The sequence below is a fragment of the Chaetodon auriga genome, chromosome 10, assembly GCF_051107435.1.
Source record: "Chaetodon auriga isolate fChaAug3 chromosome 10, fChaAug3.hap1, whole genome shotgun sequence".
NCBI classification, from domain to species: Eukaryota; Metazoa; Chordata; class Actinopteri; order Chaetodontiformes; family Chaetodontidae; genus Chaetodon; species Chaetodon auriga.
In genome coordinates, this window is record NC_135083.1 from 21,636,611 (window position 1) to 21,659,130 (window position 22,520).

General features: G+C 44.0%; 1 protein-coding gene across 1 annotated transcript; it reads right to left on the bottom strand.

Annotated features, from left to right (window-relative positions):
* Positions 1-1,348: 1,348 nt before the first annotated feature.
* On the bottom strand, positions 1,349-21,286 carry itchb (itchy E3 ubiquitin protein ligase b). The gene is made up of 24 exons (XM_076740474.1): positions 21,139-21,286; positions 17,852-17,943; positions 17,076-17,217; positions 15,215-15,339; positions 11,996-12,130; positions 11,736-11,781; positions 11,451-11,632; positions 10,910-11,168; positions 10,053-10,148; positions 9,160-9,334; positions 8,885-8,954; positions 8,369-8,453; positions 8,115-8,243; positions 6,519-6,591; positions 6,362-6,433; positions 5,728-5,816; positions 5,267-5,426; positions 4,983-5,116; positions 4,255-4,395; positions 4,038-4,158; positions 3,792-3,896; positions 3,563-3,659; positions 3,243-3,315; positions 1,349-2,290 (listed from the first exon to the last, which is right to left on the bottom strand). Exons 2-24 carry the CDS (start codon positions 17,919-17,921, stop codon positions 2,191-2,193), a joined length of 2,679 nt encoding a protein of 892 aa, XP_076596589.1. The 5' UTR covers positions 17,922-17,943; positions 21,139-21,286; the 3' UTR covers positions 1,349-2,190.
* Positions 21,287-22,520: the final 1,234 nt, after the last annotated feature.

Here is a 22,520-nt window from a genome sequence, read left to right on the forward strand (position 1 = left end):
ATTCATCTGACCGTAGAGCCCACGTGGTCGATAATCTCTGCCGGCATCAAGTTGCTAAAAAGATACCTGATGCATGAGGGTTGAAATAAGGCTACCTGAAGGCTAACGACAAAGACCACCTCCGAGCGCACACGTGGGAACAAAGAGCCGAGTGTTACTGACAACCAGGACTGGATGCCCCGCACGCTGCAGGAGAAGAGAGTGGAGGGAAATTTGTAGAAAGTGCTGTGCTTTGTCAGACTAACATCAGCAGAATCCAGTGCTCCTCAGGATTCACGCCTGCCTTCTCAGCGCGTAACTCATTCAATCACTCCAAATTGAGCAACCACAGGACCTGGAGTTTTTATTTCATGTAGCCAAATGAGATTATCTTCTTTAATGTGGAGCAGCAGACCATCCAAACCAAACCAAAGTGTTTGCAGTTATAGTTACAGGCTGGTTCTTTACTCAGTTGTAAAGCATTTGGACGTTTCTCTGTGCGCACACAAAATAAGCTGTTCTTGGGATGCATGAGCAAAACCACCTAAAAAGGGGGGGGGGGGGGGGACACAGCCGCACGTATTATGTCGGAAATTCATTTTAAAGCCGTGTCTGTGGAACTGCAAAGACAGGAATTTTGCCGATCATGAAGTGCGAATACTGAAAGGTAAAATGTTACTCAGAGTGTAAAAGGGAAGAGCAAAGTTTTAAACACCACACTGCATCTTTTAACTTTTTACATTTTGCTTATTAATTCAGTGGTTTTGCTGTGGGGCAAGAAGAGCTTCAGGTCGGTCACTCACCTTCAAATGCTACATGTGTACGAGGAGCTACATGCAATTTCTTTTTCCAGTTTTTGCAGCTTACGCATTCAAAAATGAGATTTAAGGTTTTACCTAAACTGAAGCGAATGCATTTGGTTTGACTTGCATTTGGTGTTTTTCACAATTAAGTCAAGTGCATCTCGAGTACTGAATACACTGAACGTCACCTTGAAATATTACTTCATCCTCAGGATCCTGTTTTGAACAAGACCGTGAATCGAAAGCAGGAAGGCGGAAAAAGTCTCTGAAGCTGATCTTGAGATGAATAACTTCTCCCAGAATGCTCTCATCCAGGACGCCCAATTCCACATCACAGTGTTCAAACTCGGGCCCTATAAAACTAGGGTCGGTTAAAAGTTCTGCTGAAGTCTTCCACGTCTCCCACCACAATAAATAACGAAGGTTACAACACTTTTCACAAGAATTAAGCGATTCACAGATCAAATACTGTTGAACCAGGAATACAAAACCTGTATCTCTGCTGTTACTTATATTACGCAAATATCTCCCAAATATCTCCGAAGCACCGAGATTGTTAGTGAAGCTTTGATTTGGAGCGACCCTTTTTTTTTTTTTTTCTAAATTTGCTGAGTCAAAGCTATCATCTTATATTGCCATGTGTTACAGTTCACTTCAAAGAAGGATCCACTTTATTGGTAAGTAGAGATGCAGGTGACAGTGTGACGGATCTGAGGACATGCTGAGGAATGACGATGCCGCAAGTGGACGCAACTCATTCTAACGCAACAATCTCAGAGCAACCGAGTTTGCTTTGCGGTGAAACTTAACCCTGTTTTAGAAGAAGCAGACCCTCTCAATCTCGCCTTAAAATGCAATACTTTGACATTTACCAAAATGCTTTAATGCAGAGAAACTTAAGAAGAAACCAGGTCGTCAGAGACACCTGGACAAGACGGTACTGTTAGAACCTGTGAGACCGTGACCTCGAGGTCGCCCTGCTGCCTGACATGATCGCACGCGGAGAGGAAACACCACAGCGGTCCCACAGAACAGATGTCATGGAGGGTGAGTTTTCGGGATCCCATGCATAATTCGCTGCGCATTCTGCGAGACAAGAGCAGCTTCTGTGTTTTGGTTTAAAAGAAATACAACATTTTAACGTACCGATCAACCATCGAGAGGCCTGCTGAAAGCGCGGTGTGAGCGGCACACGCAGAAACCCAGCTCCTTTCAGCAGCATTCAGTCTCTCACGCACTCTCACACACACACACACACACAGAAACACACACAGACAGGTGTGTGTGCATGCATGAGCACAAACACACAAAACACTCGCCCTTTCTGAAGAGGCTCCCTGATTTGAATAGTGGTAGTCTTATTCCTTCAGACTCCTGCTTCCACTATTTAGACGTCTCCTGGTTGCTGTCACTCCTGCCCAAAGCCTTCCGTCTCCTCGATGGCAAACATCAGCTTCTCCTTCAGCTGCTCGTAGCTCTTGTAGGGCGGCAAGTCCAGTCTATTGAAGCTGGGGAAGTCAAATACAAAACAGAGTGTGTTTCAGCTTGACATGGGACTTATTTGCATCCAGTGTTCATTCAGGATAACGCCTCTTTTAGAGACAGCCCAATGAGCATCGTGCACCTTGTATGTATCTGGATTTGATTTAACCTGATTACTGATCTGATCGCTTTGGTCAGCTCCTTCTTCTTCTGGTTTGTTAATGGAGTATATGCTAATATTAGCATCTTGGGAATCTATGACATCCCCTTCGTCTGAGCAAAATGCGGGTTGATCACCCAGCACTGCATCCACTTCATTAAATAAGGGACCCTTTTAGTGCCCCGGACAACTTGTTGTTGTCCTTGGCTTTTCGGTATGCCAATGACTTTTGTTGGACCAAATTGAAAGCAAACACGTGGTCTCGTCTTGAATATCTGTAGCTCACTAACTGGCTAACGGCTACTACCTGGCTGGTTGGGAACAGTCGCGCAAAATACTGTATTTCCATCCATGTAGTTGTTGTATGTGGACTGAAAACAGAACTGAATTTACACTTGTATTCAGTGTGGTCACAATGCATGTTTGGCCACCTCTGGAGGTGGTTCAGCTGATTGGATCACAATACGTCCTGAGTGCATCTTGGCTGTATGGAAACCTGTACTTTGATGTGGTCAAGCACTGTCTGATTGAAATCTCATCACCTAAAATGCATTTTAGTTCAAGGTGTGCAGGGGGTCAAATCTGACCTGTGGCAAATTACTCTCCTCATTCCTAGAAATACTTGTGCTATGAGGCCTGTTCTTGTAGCTGGTTGAGATTATGTCCCCACCTATAGAAGCCTCCTACACTGAACTGCTACTGACAGGCTTGGCTGGGCCATAGCTTATTTAGCATTCAATACAAATGTTCATTTTAGGGGTTTTATCCACACTGAACTAATCTGCTGTCGGCGTCTACGGCAGATGGCATGAACTCACCACGTGTGACTTCTGGGAAGCCAGTTTTCCTTTCCAACCTTCTCAATGCAGAACTTCTGAGGACCATTGCTTCCTGTAAAGTGAAGCACGGGTCAGTCGGAGCAAGAATGATCACAGTTCGTTTAACACACCACGATGAGGCAAACATTGTCAGAAGAGATAAAACTGAAGAACTGGATTACAGACAAGCAAAACAGAACGAAACTCCATCTGTGTTTGATTGAGGCTTCGAATGTGATCAGGCACTGGTCTACAACTGCATGTCATCTGCATTTGGAATTCACTGGCAGCTTAAACGGTTATATTGCTGTCATTATTACCCATAAGGTCGGCAAACCCTCCAACAGGCAGGCGACAGGTTCCGGTGACGAACTGTAGCAGCCTCATCCTCTTCTCATTGTCCATCTCCTTTATAAACTGCAGGATAAAGTGATACGCTGTTTAACTCATCTAACAAGACCAAGCACACATTAAATCAATTGAGAGTCATATCTTTCATGTCTCTGTACATTACAGTAAAAAAAGCGTCGACCGCTGGGCCTCACCCACCTGCCAGAACCACATGATCTGCTTGCTGCTTCGAGCGTAGTGCCTGTAGATGGTGTTTCTCTGCCAGTCTGTGAGGTCGATCTCCTGCATTCCACACAGCATCACCTGCAACAGGAAACGAGTGATTCATTTTGAAATCATACTAATAAAATGCCGTGAGAGTGACATCAGCTATCCTCTGTGCAATGCAAATTCAATTTACATCACTGTATCGTGTAAAAGATAGAGCTGCCAGTTCATCCACACCTCAAGCTCTTTAGCGTCAAAGTACTGCAGGTACTGCTGTGGGAGGACCTCGTTGAAGCCTTCAAAGAAAGCCTGTGTCTGCTCCTCCACTCCTCTGGACAGCCTCCACTCTGCTACCAGCCTGCAGGGGGAGACAGAGGCAAACACACGCAGATATTACAAACTACCACGTCGAACTCCTTGACTCATGACTGAACCGTATCTAAACTAAACCCACCTGATATACTCCTCCTTGTTCTCCTCGGTGACTTGGATGTCTCCTCCTCCTGGTTTCAGCTCATGGGTGGAGATTTCCCCGAGGATCTCCTTGTCAACTGAGAAGAACATCTCCAGCCCACACTCCTCGATGTCGTTATCCCTTAAGAGCAGCATGACCAATTACAGCACGTCATCCATTCACATACATCCAGGGTTCGACAAATGAGTGTTTGACAGGCACAGACAAGGAGGCACTGTTTTCAGCCTGTTGCTCCAGTGGACTACGTCCTCAGTCCACTGAAATACAACATGAACCATAACTAGCAATTAAGATAAATGATCCACAGCCTTTTCATCTCAAAAAGTTGACAGTAATAATTCATTACTTTGAAAGCACCTCACAGTCTTGTGGCTGGATGTGAAGGCGGACTGCTCCCCTGTGTTATTAATGTTATATCTGGAGCAGTGGAGAGCAGCCTGTCTGCTGTGCTGCTGGCTCTGGAGAAAGCCATCATTGCACAAGACGCGAGCAGGCGCAAGGTTTTCTTGAGGTGAAGCAGACTGAGCACAGTTATTCCCCTCACCTCAGCTGGTTCATTCAGTGTCGCAGCGTGTCGGTCAGCCAGGCTTGTTTGTTGTGGATGACTGCTGCTCTGCTCCGCTAACGTTAGCGATGGCGTAGAAAGACTTCGCTTTTGCCTCACAAAGGTAATTATTTTGTTAATAAACAAAATGCTGTGTACTCACTTGATCCACATGAGGGAGTTGTAGAACTCTGGGTCTATTGACTCCAGGTCTTTGAGGGCCAGAGGCTTGTTCAGGATGCGCTTGTAAAACGGCAGTGAGAAACCAGTGTCGATGAACTTGCCATGGAAAAGAGCCTGAGGGACACAAACAGTCTGCTTATTGTTTGCATTTCTTCCATGTTTCACATCAAGTTGCTGTGTAGGAAGTTCTCCTGTGTACTTTTCAAAACCCTAAAACTGCTTTGAACTAGTTAACATAAATCCACACACTGAGAAGGGACTAACCATGGCGATGAAGCGTCCTATGAACTTGAAATATTTGAGGTGGTCGGGGTTGATGTAGGAGGCTGGGTTGATCTGGAGACAGTAGTTATCTTTACCGGCGTATTCAAAGAGGCAGTACATGGGGTTCAAGACCTCATGGGACAGCAGGAAGAACCACTCCCTGTAAGTACAGACATGAGAAGGTCCAAGGAGTTAACAAGCTAAATGAATTAATTTGATGCAGCAACACGTTTCAAACAAGTTGGGACAGGAGCAGCTAAACACTGAGAAAGATGTGGAATGCTCCAAAAACACCTGTTCGGTGTTTTTGATTGGGTACATCAACATCCAAATAATTCTTCAGAGCGACTGATGGACCAACACAATGACAATAAAAAGTATTTTTTAGTAAAACCATGATACATTTTCTACTTGTGAGCACACATTCGCAGTCATTCATGTTCAGCCATTTTCTAACTTACCTGGCAACGCCTCCGTAGTCGAGGCCTTCTTCTCCAGGGAAGATGATCCATAGTCTCCTTCGCAGATCTTGAGCATTAAAGCTCATTATCTAAAACGGAGACAACGTATTGACAGATTCATGGTGTAATCATTGTGCACTGAGATGCTCTGTGCCCGCCTCCACACACACATTCATATCTTCCACTCTGTATCAGACGCCTGTTTGTCCTCTCTGAGGTGGACATGATCCAGTGACTGCAGGACATCCATAAATCTCTGATTTGATAATGAGAGCTGAGGAGTTGCACCGGTAACCCCTGTGCCATTACACTTCATTGCACAGAGTTAGTACAAATGTCTGGTCTCAACTTCATATGAATAATTAATTAATAATTCATTAGCTTTATCAACTGCTGCAAACACCTATACTTTACCTTAAGCTGAAAATATTTTTACTAAAAAACAGCAGGTAATCCACTGTGGGTATGTTTTGACGGTAATTACAAAGATTTTAAATTCCACTGTGGAAGTGTAACGACCAAGTCCACCTGACTTCAGCTCGAAGTGGAATAGGTGCGTCACATCCTCTGAACAGCCAACAAGGGACATCGCCCCAGCGCTCAGCGAGCTGTGTGTGGCTGTGGCTCACGTTACCTGCTGGAAGGAGTCTTCAAACAAGGTTTTTCTGGATACGGTGATCTTGATGTGTTGAGGCATCGATAATTGCTGGAGAAAAGGAGGAAAGTTCATCCCAAAATGATTCTTTTTCTTTTACCTGTAGCGTCAAACAGTACGCTGATATGACTCTTACCTGGCACCAGAATCTGAAGTACTGTACTTTGGCCTTGAAGTCTCGTACATAGGTGATCTGAGGTCCGTTTTCACTGTGACCAAAGAGAAGCAGAGGCAGACTCTTAATATGTTCTAATAGCTTAAAGCACATTAAATATTATCTCAACTTGTATTTATATATAATGTGTTCTAGACAATTGTTGCTATTTTCACGCACGATTTTCCACCATTGTTGATATAATGCTATTACAATGCACCAAGTCTTCACAAGGGTGTCAGTATGTTTGTTTGCCCAGTATGTTCCTGCTACTGTCACCTCATACTCAGCATTCACCTAACTGGTTTATCCACCACTGGGACCAAACCAGAGTAATTACTCTCAAGTCATGTTATGCTCACATGCTATTATCATGAATCAACGGAGGTGCTTCGTCCGTGAGAATGACGGAGTGAAAGTAAAAGACACCAGGTGAGCCATTACTCACATCAGGATAATGCGTCACAAGTTCTGAAAATACAGGGGCCTTTCAGAGCCCGTCACTCATTCAGCTACAACTCTGCTGAAACAGCAACCTGGGAGAACAGAGCCAGCTAAATGAAGAAACGATGGGCTGACACAAATAAAAATACAGGAATTTCTCTTAATACCAGCCCTATGAGTTCATTTTGATATGTTCATTCAGGACATCATGATACCAGCTTTCTGTGGTTTGGCATAGCTGGAAACACACATCACTCATTCCTTTGTGGCATGCAGCAGTGCTGGAAAGACTTGGGCCACAGCGACTCCACACAACATGTATCCAAGGTATAATATGTACAAAGGACCTACTAGAAAACATGTTTGGGGGTTTGTTTCTGTCAAGCTGCTCACTTAAAAGAACAAATTCCATCAATGATCCTTCATGTTCATTCAATCACCCCCCTTATTTAATGACACACTGTTGTCATCTAGCTGTTTACGCATCCACATTCCCTGAACCTGCTTCATCTGCTTCGACCAGTTAGGGATTTCTTCATTTCTCAGAATGTCTTCGTTTTATAAAGACATTGTGTTGCTATGAGAAGGCTTTGGTTACGTCTATTACCCAGATTTCATTTCTTGGGCCTTATACTAGAGCCGAACAAAAAATATTTGAGTTGCCTTTCTTTTCGTGGTTGTGAACTGCATTGAACTGAACTGGTTTATGGACGTGAGGAGAACAAAAGGCAGTAATTACCAACTGTGTTCAACTCTCTGACTGTGGGACACACACAGAGGCCTGCACACCGAAATTGCTCTGCTTGTTTTCTGTAATACACCTACTGAAAACTGAACTGAGCTGTGGTGTTGGTTTTTGGTGATGTACATTTTATTGCTACTTGATATTTGGTTTATTGTTTTGTACAGACTGACAGAGCTATTTGCTTTCTGCTTCTTTTATCTATCAGACACGACTCTGACTGGGACCCCTCTTCATTTAAAAGTGTCAAACTCACTGCAGTACATGAAAAGGCCTGTTATATCAGACTAACTACGCCATATCCTATCTTGATGTAACAAGGTAATACTGTTATGTGACTGTCATGTCCAAAGGTATTCAGGAAGTAGTAAACCAATCAGTGGAGGACATACAGTGAGGATTTTCCAGTGCGAGGGTCAATGTAGGTGGTCGTTCTCCTGTTGTGGTCTACAAAGTAGGGAATACCATCTACTGTGAACCTCATCTCCCAGCCCTCTGGAAGAGGCTTCTCATTCAGCAACCTAAAAAAAATGACATCAACATTTAGAGATAGATTATTTCAGGAGAGGCTGAAAGTATACGGAAAACACGTTTATGTCATATGCAAGTAGAGCACATTAAGATAAGCAAAGACACACAAACTAACCCCTGCGTGCGTGGGTCCTCCCACTGCGTTGTCCTCGTCGGGTGATGTACAAAATAAACTCTGCCATTCGTGTCTGTTCTCTTCTCTGAAACAGTGACAATCAGTCGATTAGACAGCTTGTCCACACTCAGAAAAAAGGTGGTGATTCAGGGTTCCCACTTGTCAAATTTAAAACTTCCCTAAACTCTTGACTATTGTCCTACAGTGCCTAATTCAATGTTATGAAGCTAACGTTAGCTGTTACTGTCACGTTACTGTCATTAGCACCCCTTGCCAAAGTGCTAGCAGCTAGCTGTCGCCATTAGTTTTTTCCCCACAAGCGGCCAAGAAGGCCACTTTAAAAAGCAATTCAGGTACAACTCTGAGTTACGCAGGTGAGAGAAATCACTGATGAAAGCTACTTCTTGAAAACAAACTGCTTAATTTCATTCTTAAAGGACAGGTAAGGTGGAGCACCTCAACGCACTGAATAAAATCAAAGTGTCAGATGCCTCTGAAGGGCCTTAAAGGTCTTACCCCATCCATGCGGCAGAGGACCGAGGGGATCAAACTCCTTATTCTGAGTGGCTGAGACCTGGTCTTGTAGCTACACAACAGAGAATCACATTAATTCACACGAATCAAAAAGGACCTAAAGGACAAATACAGTGTTTATATTTGTGATTTGATGCACAAACAAATGAACGAGTTCAACTCTGGTTCATCGAGACATATTAGGAGTCAGATAAGACAGAAAGTAGCTTGAACCAAAGTAACATCTTCAAGCCACCGTTACGAAGAGGAGGTCTCACCCCGAATATGAACCTCTGGTTGAACTGCTGCATGGCGCCCTGGAGCTGGCTGCGCTGGTGCTGCCACTGCTCGTAGTTACGCACCGTCTCCATCGTGGGGCGCTGCCAAGTGGTGGTTCGCGTGATGTGATCGACAAAGTAAACCCGCCCCATCTGGTCGACACGACGCTCCCAGCTAACCACACATGAAACGAGGGAAGGCAACAGGAGGAAGAAATAAAGCCTGATGACAGGGAGGCTACGACCTTAAGCATCTCAAAGTCATTATGCCATATTTAAATCAATGAATCCATCACAGTGGTTTTAAACACAAAGTCTTATTGGATTTCAGAAATCTACATTTTGTATATGTGATAAAACTTCATCTAATGTCCAGCTGTGTCAATAAAGAAAGAGGGAGGAAAGAGACTCGGGCAGGTAAATGTGTCACAGTTCAATAAGTGAATTATCAATGTGGTCTGTGAGCAGGCCTCAGGATCAGGCCGCATGCCACCCTCAGCAAACTACATGTGAGATAAGAGGCCGTCTGCAGGGTTCATACCTCACTCCTATGTAGAATTTGAAGAGAGCGATTTAACAGGACTCACAGCAATAAGGGACTTTGAGAAACGGCCTGTGAGATAAGTTTAGGTCCATCTTCATATTGAAAGATTAGCTTTTTACACGAAGGCTCCAGTAACACCAGGAAATTGTGAGAGTGAGACTGCTTTGCACGTTGTACTTTGCCATCAAAGGTACAGTGGATACCCTCGCAGCCAGTATTCTAGTAGGCATATCATTTAAGATGGGGAGATCGTATTTGATCAATGAATAGATTTGAGTCCTAGAAACTTTAAAATGGAAAATACTATCTGTATCTAAGAAGAGACAGATCGGAAGTGAAGGCGTCTTACCCAGGGGGCAGAGGTTCAGGACGTTCCCATGTTGTTCTCTTTTCCACGTGATCGACAAAATACAATCTGCCGTTCTGATCCACCCTCTGCTCCCACCTAGACGATAAAACAACAGCAATAAAATTGAGGACGTTATGTAATGGTGCACAGCTACGGCCACATAGGATATTAATGGATTTAAAATAACGCTGACAACGTGAGTCATCCTACTACGAGAGCGGCGAACAGCCAGTGAAGATCACAGTGCTGTCACGATGACGACGTTGAAACAGTGGTATTTATGGTAATGATAATAGAGCCAGTTAGTCACAGCCACAGGAAAATGTAAAATGTCCTTAGTGACTGACTCACAGATGTAATCAATGTTCAGACACACCTTTGTTGCTTTCCAGAGACAAAGAAAACATCTCACCCTGTCCTATTAATAATAATGACATGCTCTGTGTGCGCGTGCCTGAAAACATTCTTTACCTTCACATTTGTCACTTATCAGGAAGTGACAGAGTGCCAGCACACAGGCTGAACACTTTTCTTTCATATCTTCTTACGGGTTTCAGTGAAGGTTTAATATGAAGTCCCAGAGTTTGACAGACTCGACTTTTTGCTCAAAGACGCTGCAGAAGATCCAGTGTCTTTGCAACACGCTAATCCTCCTCTGAGTGACTGATCTTTCTGGAGATGAAGCTTGTGAAGCTTCCACCGTCTTTAATCTGTTTCTTACATTACAACAAATTATTGAACCAGCTGTTTTGGCGAGGGCACTACAATAACTCTTACTGGTGAGAATGACAATGGAAGATCAGATGTTATTTGTCTCCCCTGAGCCCTACTGCAACGACAACAAAATGAGAGCTAACCCAGGAGGCAATGGGCCAGCGTTGACGGGGACCCTGGGAGTGACAGCAGGCGTGACGCTGCTGGTTGGCTGTCTGGTCGCCGCAGCTCCAGAGCTGGAGCCCGTGGATGTGGAGTTCCTGTCTGAGCCTGCTGATGGACTTGAGTCTGGGGCTGATGAGGTGGCTGGCGAGGGTCCTGAGGCCGGTGTTCGCACTGGTGTATCAGAACCTGACTGACCATCACTGCCATCAGCCGGTGCAGAGCCATTGCTGGAAGATGCTGAGGAAAGAATCAGACATCAGAGAGTTAAATCGTAGATCCTCGAGAAACACAAGTAAGACATACAAGAAGAAGATTGTGATCAAGGTGGACAACAGTAGACTTAATGAAGGACCAATTTTTCTCTCCACAGATGTAACACTGACAGCTGTTGGCCTAATTATTGGTGCTGCTCCTCAGTGGTGCCTCATGTGAGTATCACTGGTTAGACTGTGAGAGCACGTGACCTTTGTTTCCCTCCTGTTCTTAGTTGAAAAGTCTCCAGAATAGTAAATGTCTGACCTGGTGAAGAGGTGGGTCTGCGGGGAGTTGGCGGAGGAGGTCTGGAGGGCCTGGGTGGTCGGAGAGGCCTCGAGCCCCCTGATGACACAGAGGGAGACCCTGTGCTGTTCACCGACCTTCGGCCACCTGGAGAAGACCTGTGCTCGACGCTGTCCACGGCTGGAGAGCTGTCCCGACTCCGCCTGTGGAGAGGGAAGGTGGACGAGGCTTAATAAAGCAGAAAATACAGAAACTACAAATGTGAGGCTAGTAAAACTTGAATGAACGTGGGAAGAGATACTGTACCTTATGACATGATCCCCATTTGGTTGTGACTCCCCATTTGATTTACCTAAAAACACCCAACATAAATAAAGCAGAAATAGGACAAAACCAGTCAAACAAACAAATACATCTCGCACCTAAAGTGAGTGAACTAAACCCTCTTGATTATCCCATTAACCTTGTACTGCTATCAACTAAGAAATGATACCGAATGAAGAGAAACAACTTATGAACACACTTATGCCCTCACGTCCACAGTTTGTGGCTCTGCTGTAACTCACTGTAATGGTCGGCCTCGGCCGTGGCGAACATCTCGGGGTCGACGGTCATGCCATCCAGGCAGACAGACAGGTCTCCCACCACATCTGACTGGTCTCTGTCTGCACACAGCTGTAAGGTCTGCACCACTTCGGAGACTACGTTGACACAAGAAAAACACAGGATGGTAAGACGACGACGACACGTGAAACATGTGGCCTGCTGTTAATGATGCAGACACGTTAGGCCAATCACTGACAAGATGCACTGTCCCTTTAAATCTCACCAAAGTCAAACCAGTGACATACGGTCGCAGTTCAAAATAGATTATTAACGCTGAGAAATACCTTCAGAAGTTAGTTAAATGATAAACTTATGATGATCAGCGTGTATTATCCTGCTCCGACATGGCTCTTGCCATGTGATCTGTGTCCAGAGTTCTCCATCATTAGCATCACTGGACAGGGTCCATGCATAAAAAATGACCGGGCAGGGCAGTGAATGGAGTCTTTATGAGAACAAACCAAAGATAAACAGCCCAAAAATCTACCAGGGAAAACAGGCTGACAAAAACCATCAGCCTCTTTGAGAAATATAAAGAGGACGACCTCTGTGATTTGGCTTTTACTCTAAAAAAGTCTGATAACACATGTAACTGCTTTGAAATGCTTTCTGTATTTCAGTGTTGCCTCGTTGCTGATAGACAGAAGCCCTGACAGCTTTAAGCTGTCTCTACGTTTTGTTTGTCTGCTGGAACACAGCTGTATCAGCCAGTACCACGTGGCAGCTACAACAGTGGCTTCAAATAAAGGAAAGAACAGGTGATGACTGAACAGACAGAAGCTCCACCTTCACAAACCCAAGTTCATCAACAGGGAAGAAAAAGGAAATACCCTCCACACTATCTGACAGACCAAAGCACGTACTGTTCAGCATCAGTGATATCGCTTCACTAAAAAAGCCATGTGATCATATTGTACAGGATAAGATTTGACTCAAAAATTGTGAAAAGCAATGTTTGGATTAACACCGTCCAGTTTGACAGGATATTCCAACTCTGAGCCACGCAAAATGTATCCTAACAGCATGAACAAAGACGTAAGAGGAAACGCTGGAAATACAACGTCTACCCACGTTGCAGATTGAAGGTAACCAAGTATTTCTAAAATAGTTTTTGAATGGATGCAGTGACGGCAGCAGGGCCTGCTGTGCTGTGGTGTTGCTGTGTAGTGTGCATATATGTGTGTGTGTGTGTGTGTGTGTGTGTGTGTGTCTTTCTGTCAGTGCTGCTGGTCCCTGGTTGGTTAGAGCTGGAGGGCATCAAGGAATTGGAGGCAGCTGGCCAATGTCTCCAGATGGTATAAACCCCGCCCCTTCCTGGTAGCCTCTCTCTCTCTCTCTCTCTCTCTCTCTCTCTCTCTCTCTCTCTCTCTCTCTCTCTCTCTCTCTCTCTCTCTCTCTCTCTCTCTCTCTCTCTCTCTCTCTCTCTCTCCACTCAGTCCTTTTTCTCTTTTTCTATCATTGTTAATCTTGCGGCATGTTCTCCTGACAGTTTCATTTGTTAGAACAGACTCTTTTGTTGTATCTGTTACCTCAAAATTAACCTTTGTTAAATAAAATTCCTTTCATTGGGTTAATCTCTTACATGTGTTTCTTATTTGTTATGGTCTCGGAGCTGGGCCATAACATATTGGGGGCTGTTGGAAGCTCGCGTCAGGAGTTGAGGAATTATGTTATTTATTTTGTTCTTCTTGGTTTGTCAGGTGCTCTGGGAGTCATTTTCATGAAATTTTGTTCCTTTCTGCCAAGTAGTTACAGGACAAAGAAAGGTCAATTTTTACCTTTTTTGCTGTGCAGTGTGGGGTGAAGGTGGTTGGAGCAGTTGTCTTAGGAGCACATCCATAGTTTTGGCAGGATTGCCAACTTGCTTTGCCACATTATTGGGGTTGGTGCTTGAGTACCTGCCTTCAGTAAGCCCTGAGGGTTTGAGTTAGGTAGGTCAGGATAGGCAGTTAGAGGGGATGCTCAATTAGTGAGGTTGCTTTCACATCACTTAGGTCAACACTGAACCTTCTTTGTTTACAGAGTGTTGTTTACTGGTGCATTGGTCAGGCGTTGTGATGGCATGAATAGAGATTTCATTAATGCTCTGTCAGAGTCCTTGTCAGAGAAGTGTATTAGTGTTGGTGTATCATCCATTGATGAAACTAGTCAATCATTCTAAAGTACATGCTGGTGATAAAAGGTTAAAGGAATATGTTGGCTATTGGAAAGGCAAATTTGGAGGAGTTGGAAGTTTGGAAACCCCCACAAGCATCACCTGTGTCTATTAATCTGCCTAGGGCTGTTGTTCATGTCCTGATTTGGCCCTAAATTGTTGTTGAGTTGCTGAGATTGTGGATTAAAGGTTTAGGTTAAGGCTGCTGTATTGAAAGCATATGAATTGGTCCCTGAGGCTTACAGCCAGCTGTTCTGAAATGGGGAACATGTCTGTGCTGATCAACCAGCTCAGCCGTTAGTTGTCCCATTACTGCTGTGTAGTAATGCCGCTGGTGAAAATGAAAAAAAGTTCCCTGAAGTGTTCAGGGCGTGTGCTGTGACACGTGCCGTGAATGTGGCCAGTCATGGTGCAGGTTCCCTGGAACATGCAAACGCAGGAGATAGTGCCATGAAACTGTTTTGTCCCTGCCTAGCGTGCCCTTGTTTATCTCGCATAGCAAGTTGGTGAGTGAACAAAGAGACAATCCCACACTAAAGGAGCTGTTACAGCCACGTGTGTCTGTAGCCATGACAGACATATTTCCATCAATTGGTTCAGAGCTAATAAACTAGACCATGCAAAGCTGTTTCATCAGAAGGTGGTGGCGGCGGTGGTGGTGGTGGTGGTATAGGCTACACTATGCATGGTGTAAATAATAGAGTAGAAGAAGTAGAGGTCACAAAACAGCAGCAAAATGAGTTCTTTGCAAACTACCGACAAACCTCAAAGAGGAAGAAACAAAACCGCTCGCATGAGTCGTCTACGAGAGAGAGTGGAGAGCGGTCTTCAGGAATTTTTCAAGTTATGGGAATATTTGGGAAGATTCCCCGAACAGAAACAGCTGCGTCTGTTACACACAGTCACTTTTTCTAGCCTTCATTTGAAAGTGCAGCTGAAGAGAGACAGGAGAGGGACGACATGTAGCAAATGGCTGCGAATGAAACCCGGGCCAATGCGCTAAGGGGCGCCCCCATACACTCACTTTTCATGTCGTTAGACTTGAGCGTGTCACTGACATCCAGCGTGGCCATGCCGAGCAACACGTCTGACTTCAGGGTCTGGTGGCTCCACACACGAAACACCAGTTTGCTGAATGGAGTCACAATCCTGTGGAAAACAAACAGTTCAGTTGGAATGTACCATGCATTGATACAACAGGGAATATAAAAGAGCGGTGCCTTGCTCTTGTCTACTGAGTATCAGATTTCAGAAAGCTCTTCAAGGTCTTTCACTGAGCACTATTTCCTCTTTTTCTGGAGGACGCCGGTAATCTGCTTTTGCCTAAATAAACATTTGTTAAATGGGCATTTCCTTTAAATGATACTGTGTCATGAAATGGTGTTTCTGATAGCAACAAGGATGAAAAATGAACCTATTTGACGGGTAAAAACGTGAAAGCAGCTGGTAGCTCGTATCCCATCAGCCGCTGTGGCTGTGTGAGCCGAAAGCGACCCACAGACAATAAAGTTCACAAGCTATCCGGGGACAGCGAGTGTCTATAACCATCACTATGACAGTTGTTTAGCTGGCACCCTCGGCGACCCAGGGAAAAACATTTGCGGACACGCGGGCTCAGGTTCGATTACATCCCATAGTAAACACTTGTTACGTAACGACTCTGACCTCGTGGGTCCGAGGGAAACTGTAGGAGAGCTCTATATTAAGAAGGTCGCTGTGCACAGCAGAAGGTCCCGGACAGGCTAAAATTAAGAAGACATCTGATGTGCGAACATGCTGGACTGCGGGGAGTCGAGTGTACAGCATATGCTCTGAAAACAGGGTTCCCGTAAGTGAACCGGACCGACTCTCTCAACACTCGGTGGCATTTTCCTTGTTCGGCGCTAACCACTGGAGATAGCATATCACTTCTTTAAACTGTACACACCATTATCCTAAACTCAAGAGGTTCACTACAGAGAAAATCCTTCCCGAAAACAAAGTCATGGTGACTCACTCTGCTGCAGGCAGGATCAAGATCATATGTTATACCAGCAATTTCAGACAATTATGAGGAAGTCTCTTTTTGTAGGCTTTGGAGACACTCCTCAAGGTCCGGACTCTGGGCAGTTTTCGGAGGAAATTCTGATGCCAAATACTACAGTCAGCAGTAATTTGTCAAGATATGCTTCTTCCTCAAAGCCAAAACTCAAGTAGTGACTACAGCGATTTCATTAATCACTTAATTCACTCTGTGGGGAATCTCAAAAAGGGCCACCACAATTTATCCTACCAGGCCATCAATACACTTGTACAAGTGTTTGTACATGTGAGGTGAACTGTACTCCAGCAGCACAGGTACTGATTACTATGTGCTGGATGCATTTGTATGTTTTCTTTCTCAGCCTCTCAACATATCTGAAGCACCACAACCGTCTTGATGAGCACCTTAAAGCTATTACTGATAAAACTGGTTAGGCACCAATGGGCAACAGTTCTAGTTACGGAACAGTCTGTGATTTAACAAAAAGTGCTGATAATTCCTTCAACTTGAACTTAAAACTGGAATCTAAAACAATGTGTGCACACATAAAAACTGGGTTGGAGGCATATATGAGATAATTAGCTTTTGCAAACAACAGCTACGGTTGTTTTGAGCTTCCTGGAATACCAGACTGGTGACAGTTAACACAATAGGGTGACTAACAGTTAGGGTAAGAGGTCTATCAAAGCCGAGTAAAATGCCTGTGATCATTCAAACATTAGACCAAACAAAACAGACCAAACATTTGCATTTTAAATACGATGTCACACAGGTCAGGCTGGAACAGAACAGCACAATTCTGATTATCATAAATATGATTAAATGTCACATAGGTCTGGTACTCCCGGCAAGACTGACTCACACAGTGAGCGGCTGCTTCCATTTGGGGCTGTGGGTGTTGTTGCATTTCTCAGTTTTCTTGGACTGGCCGTCGACTGTCACTTCCACATAAGGACTGGGACCAAACCAGTTTTTCTTGTTCTCTTTCAGTTTTGCTGATAGCACTGAAACGGGGAGATGCGGAGCAGGAACCGTGCAGCGGACAGTCAGTCGTGTTGGTGCAGAAAGAAAAAGAGGAAAAGGAAAACAATAACTCAGCAACAGGGGAATTCAGTATATAGCACACATTTTTAAATGAGAAGCAGAACAGGGGGACATGAGTGCAGTGAAATCTGGATTACACCAGATGAAATTAAAACCAGTTCAAAACACATTTTGCTCATGAGGCAGCAGTAGTGACGATCTCAAAAGTGTAAGTTCTGATAATAGGCCTTTATCACACACACAGCAGACATTTTGGCATAACAGTAAGAAAAGCACAGGTGGTACTAATAACATTAATGATCCCTCTGTTCTATTTTAGAGTCGCAGGAAGCCATGACAGGGAGCCAGCATGCACAATAACAGGCCCCTGAAGCTGAAGCAGCTAAATGAATTCAGCCATCATTAATTACTATTAAATATAATATTTATTATCGATTTATCTATTTCCTTGTTTGACATTAAAAAAAGCCTGTTATTGTCCACTTTTTACACATTGAATGCATAATGAGAAAAAGACATACACAGGAATGAAAAACATAAGAAACAAACTTTTTAACTTCAGCCTCCACTCATGTCGACAGACTGAAAACTTACCAATGATTTGCAGCTGTGCCTTCATAGGGTAACCATTGGAAGTGCCCGACTTGGTGACTCCACTGGCCATGACATAGGGCTGGGATGAAGGCCTGCAGCACAGACAACACATCATTAGGGTGGTGACACTGCGACGGATGTGCAGCATCCACATGAGATCATTCCGATGAAACACATTCAGGCCACAGTACGAACGACTTCCAAAAACGACACTTCTACCTGTCAGCAGAAATAAGATGGTCTCACGTGCACCGTCTCTAAGTTCACTTGTTTCGCCTGTATTCATGACATGCAACTGTTGCTTTCATCTTCTTGCGCTTGAGGCCTAAACCAGTCTTTCCCTGCTTTAGTCTCAGTAAAAGTCAAACAGTCAATAATCCGTCTAAACCAGGTCAAAAAGCTCACCACGCCTCCACAATGCACCATGTAGCCATTAGCTACATGAAACACAACTAAAATTCCACTTGCAGTATTTGATGACATCAAATGCACCTGCTGGAAGTCATTTTTGGACGAAAGTGACCTCCAAAGGAATTCAATGTAATGTCGTGATGCTCATCTGCAGCGTCAATTTCAACAGATGGGGTGGCTACATTTTAAATTGTCTTCCCATCCTGGAATCTATCCTCAACACTGAAATTGTTACCAACTGTTGATATTTGCATTCAAGATAGCAGCAAGAGAACAGGCTGTAAGATCATCATGTGAAGTTTTAGGCAATAGAAAACCAAGGCCAGGCCTACAGTCTGTGAAATGCTGCTTGTGCATATAAATTGTCATTTTATCATTGTAGCATCTTCAACTTTAACCTGACTGCAAAATGTTACCTATGCCAATGTTCCTATAAACCCAACTGCAAACAGAGCCACAAACGTGTCTCCACAACTGTCAACAGCTGAATGCAAAAAGGCTAAACCGAGGTGCTGTTCTGAACTTTGCATTGCAACTTGGATTTCTAACCATCCATCCATCCATCACAATCTATGCACCCCAGTCAGCTACATTAAAACCACTGAAAGGTGAAGTGAGTAAAACAGATCATCTTGTTACAACACAATGTTCTTCTGGGAAACCCTGGAATGACGTGAAGAACATCCCCAGACGTGCTGCGTCCATGCCCAGACGAGTCAGAGCTGCTCTGGCATCACGAGGGGACCGACACAATACCAGGAAGCTGGTTTTAATGTTGTGGCTGGTGTGTGGACCAGCTTACAATGGGGGGGCTGGAGCCTTTACCATTTTTCCTCACACCAAGTCATTGATTTCTGCTTCATTTAGTGGGATCATGAATTAGCCACTACGGTGTCCCCTAAGCCTGAGGGGACTGGCACCAACACCTGTTGTTGATGCTTTCTGTTTCGAGATCACTGAAACATTTTCACAAAATCCACTGTAACAGATACATAAAATATGATTTGAAGAAACACAACAGTGTTAAATGGTTTGGAGAATAATTTTCTCAACACCAGCTCTATAGTGTCTGCTTGCCAGTTTCAAAAGAAAGACAAAAAAAACAGGCATGTCAGGAAGATATGAAGTCTGAAAATCCAATGCTGCTGACAAACGTGTCAATGAAAGAGAAAGGACAGGGAAACACGGACACGGGAGTCAGGTCCTGTGATCTGTCCTGGAATCTGGTCCGTTTGATGCATCACTGAATAATGCATGCTCCTCAGTCTATCTCGTCCAGTGCGCACATGGCAGAGGAGGAGTAAGTGAGGAGCTCCTGGGTAAACTTTCACTTTGGCTACAGCTTTAGTCTCAGTCAATAATTAATTGCAACTGCTGACTTTGCAGCCTCGCAAGCAGGCTGACCGCAAGATGTAGATGAGGGTAGTCACTGAATATTTAACTCTACAATGGACTGCCTCGGATTTTTAAACCAGCTGAATAACATCATCCACAGGCCAGTTAATTGTGCTTTGTAGATTCTGTCAGGGTGTTGCTCATCTGAAACTCTCTAAAATGAGCCAAACTTGTCGAAGCCTCATCAGGTTTAGGCTAAAAATGGATTCTTTAAACTGGTAACTCCTTGGATTTATCTTATCCTGTTTACACTGTGACTAAGAAGACAAAACAATGGTGCATATCACCAAAACAGAACTCCACGATGACCAGCGTTGTATGATGATAAGATATGGGGACGAACAGGTTGTTCTATGCTTGCCTCAAGGAAACAACACAGAAGAGTCCTGCATCTATTAGACGTCTGTCACTGTCCACACTTAGAGAAGTCACACGTTGTCCTTTTTAACTGATGCCCAAACTGTAAAATCATGGGCAGTTTTTTTGTTTTGAAATAAAAAATAGCTTACATGTCAAAAATGAATGAAAATCTGATGTGATCAAAAACTAGGTCCCTGATGAAAATCAAACATGACTGAGGCAAGGGGACGGCAGCCGGCCTCCCTGTCAGTCACCAGATTACTTAACATTTGATAGAGCCTGTAAAGTTAGATAACAACAGTGACAGATGAGGACACAAGCCAAGTCACAGATGGCTAACAACTGTGACAAGAGTAAGCATTGTCTCTCTCCATCGTTAATTCTATTTCTCTCACATACCTCCAATTATCCAAGGAGACCAAACTATGCAGTCAGAACAGCTACTGGTGAGGGACACTGGAAATCAGGAAACGAGTGCCATAACACGCAGTAATGACGCTGCCCCAGCGCTTTGCTGGACATCCCACCATTTAGCTAATATCAATATATACAAAGCTTGTAAACTTCCTCAAATGGCGCGGCAACACCAAACTACCTGATCCTAAATGGAGTTTGGCGTCATATGAAAACACGTAGCTGTGGAAGACAACTCTGATCACTTTAACTCCCACTGCGCTAGCCAGCAGGCACATTAGCTACGGACAACGATTACCAGTCTGTACTCATTATCCTTCTACATTCGGTTTGTGGTATGCTAATCTAACAAATGTTGGTAAAGATTACATAATTCACTCTAACTAGGACTGGATAACGAGGCAACGCTAACCCAAGTTAGCCGTACAGTTAGAAACAGTATGTCTGGGTTAGCTAAGCTGATAAACTGCATTGACGCAGAACATGATGTGTGTTTACAGCGGCGGTGTGGTCACAAGAGTTGCTGAGTACGTGTTGAATGTCAGCTGGCCACCGGTCCTGACAGCCTGCTGCCATCCCAGCCTGGCTAACTGCTAGCCTACTAGCTCATGTCATCATCATGGCTGGCTAGAAATCCCAAAGTCCGAAGGCTATGAAAAAACAAATACTACCAATGAGAAATACAGTAATTACTTTCTATCACTTACCAGGTCCGAAGAGAGGCTGTAAAACCAAGGTGGTAACGCTGCGATCAACTCCCAGCCCTCGGTGTGCAGGATGTTTGGGTTTCAGTCCGGGTTTCACTTCAAGGAAGAAGAAACTTCCACCATCTTCGTAGGCTCACATCACGTGACCGAAACAAGGTGGGGCGCACGCTTCTGCCCGTTTGCGCTGTGATTGGACCAGAGTTGGAGCAGAACGGACCAATGACCGACCAGTAAACATGCTGATGCATTTAGGGTCTCTGTAACAACCAGTCCATGAAATAGAATAAAGAGGAGATTTGCTGCCGACGTTTTTTTTCACGGGCCCGTCGCCAAATGGGGACATTGGGGTGCAATGCAATGGACCGGACTAAAATATAATTCAAATGCAGCTTTCAGCCAGCAGCAGCACTTTAAAAAGTGGCTTTGTCATGAGACTCTGTGCTATCAGTGTAGTGGTAGTAAATTAAATTACTTACATGACCTTGAGCAATTGTGGTTTAAGGCAGATTCAAACATAGACTAATCAAAAGCGCGCTATAAGTGAAACAATTTTGTAATTTATGGAGGGATCAAATCTGGTTGATCATAGCTCTCCAATGCACACAGCTGAAAGTTGCAAAGCACATGCACTTTTTCATTCGATGTTCCTCTGGTGCCCTGAATCTCCTCTCCGAGTAATATAAAATCTAATAAGGTTACAAAGGTATGCAATAATGTTAAATAAGATAATACAGCTTCTGCATTGTTTACCTGTAACGTTGTGATGGACTTTGTTTGTATGACTGAACTGCAGAACATGCACAGCACACGGTCGACTACAAAACACTGCACGAAATACTTGCCGACTTCAGAAGTGACAAGAAAGTGACAACTGCGTTACCTGATACAGACCAGCCCCCTTATATGAAACGTTTTCCCGCAGCACGTAAAGGCAGCATTACCTAAGGTAAATAAGACTCCTCAAATCAAGATGAGTCAGATTAAACTTGTTATTACATTATGTTAATGATGTTATACATTCCTGTTAACGTCTTGCCTTATCTCGCTGCTGTTTACTATGTTGTTACAGTCCAACTTCCGCAAACTACAAACAGCAGATGGCGGTGTTGTACTTCACTGAAAAGTACTACAGGTTGCTGCTGAAGACCAGAATTTAAATCAGTCGTTTTTTCTCCTCCAGTCTGGTCATTGACAACTTAATAATAAATTAAAAATAAAACATTTTTTTGTGTGTTATATCCTATAAAATAGTAGCCTACATTTACTTTACAGATTACGAATAACGGGAGCTATGAACTTAAAAAAAAAAAAAAAAAAGCCTTGATTAGGATTTTTTATTCTGTTGTGGTTGAATGAAACAAATGCAGCACATATCTGTACAA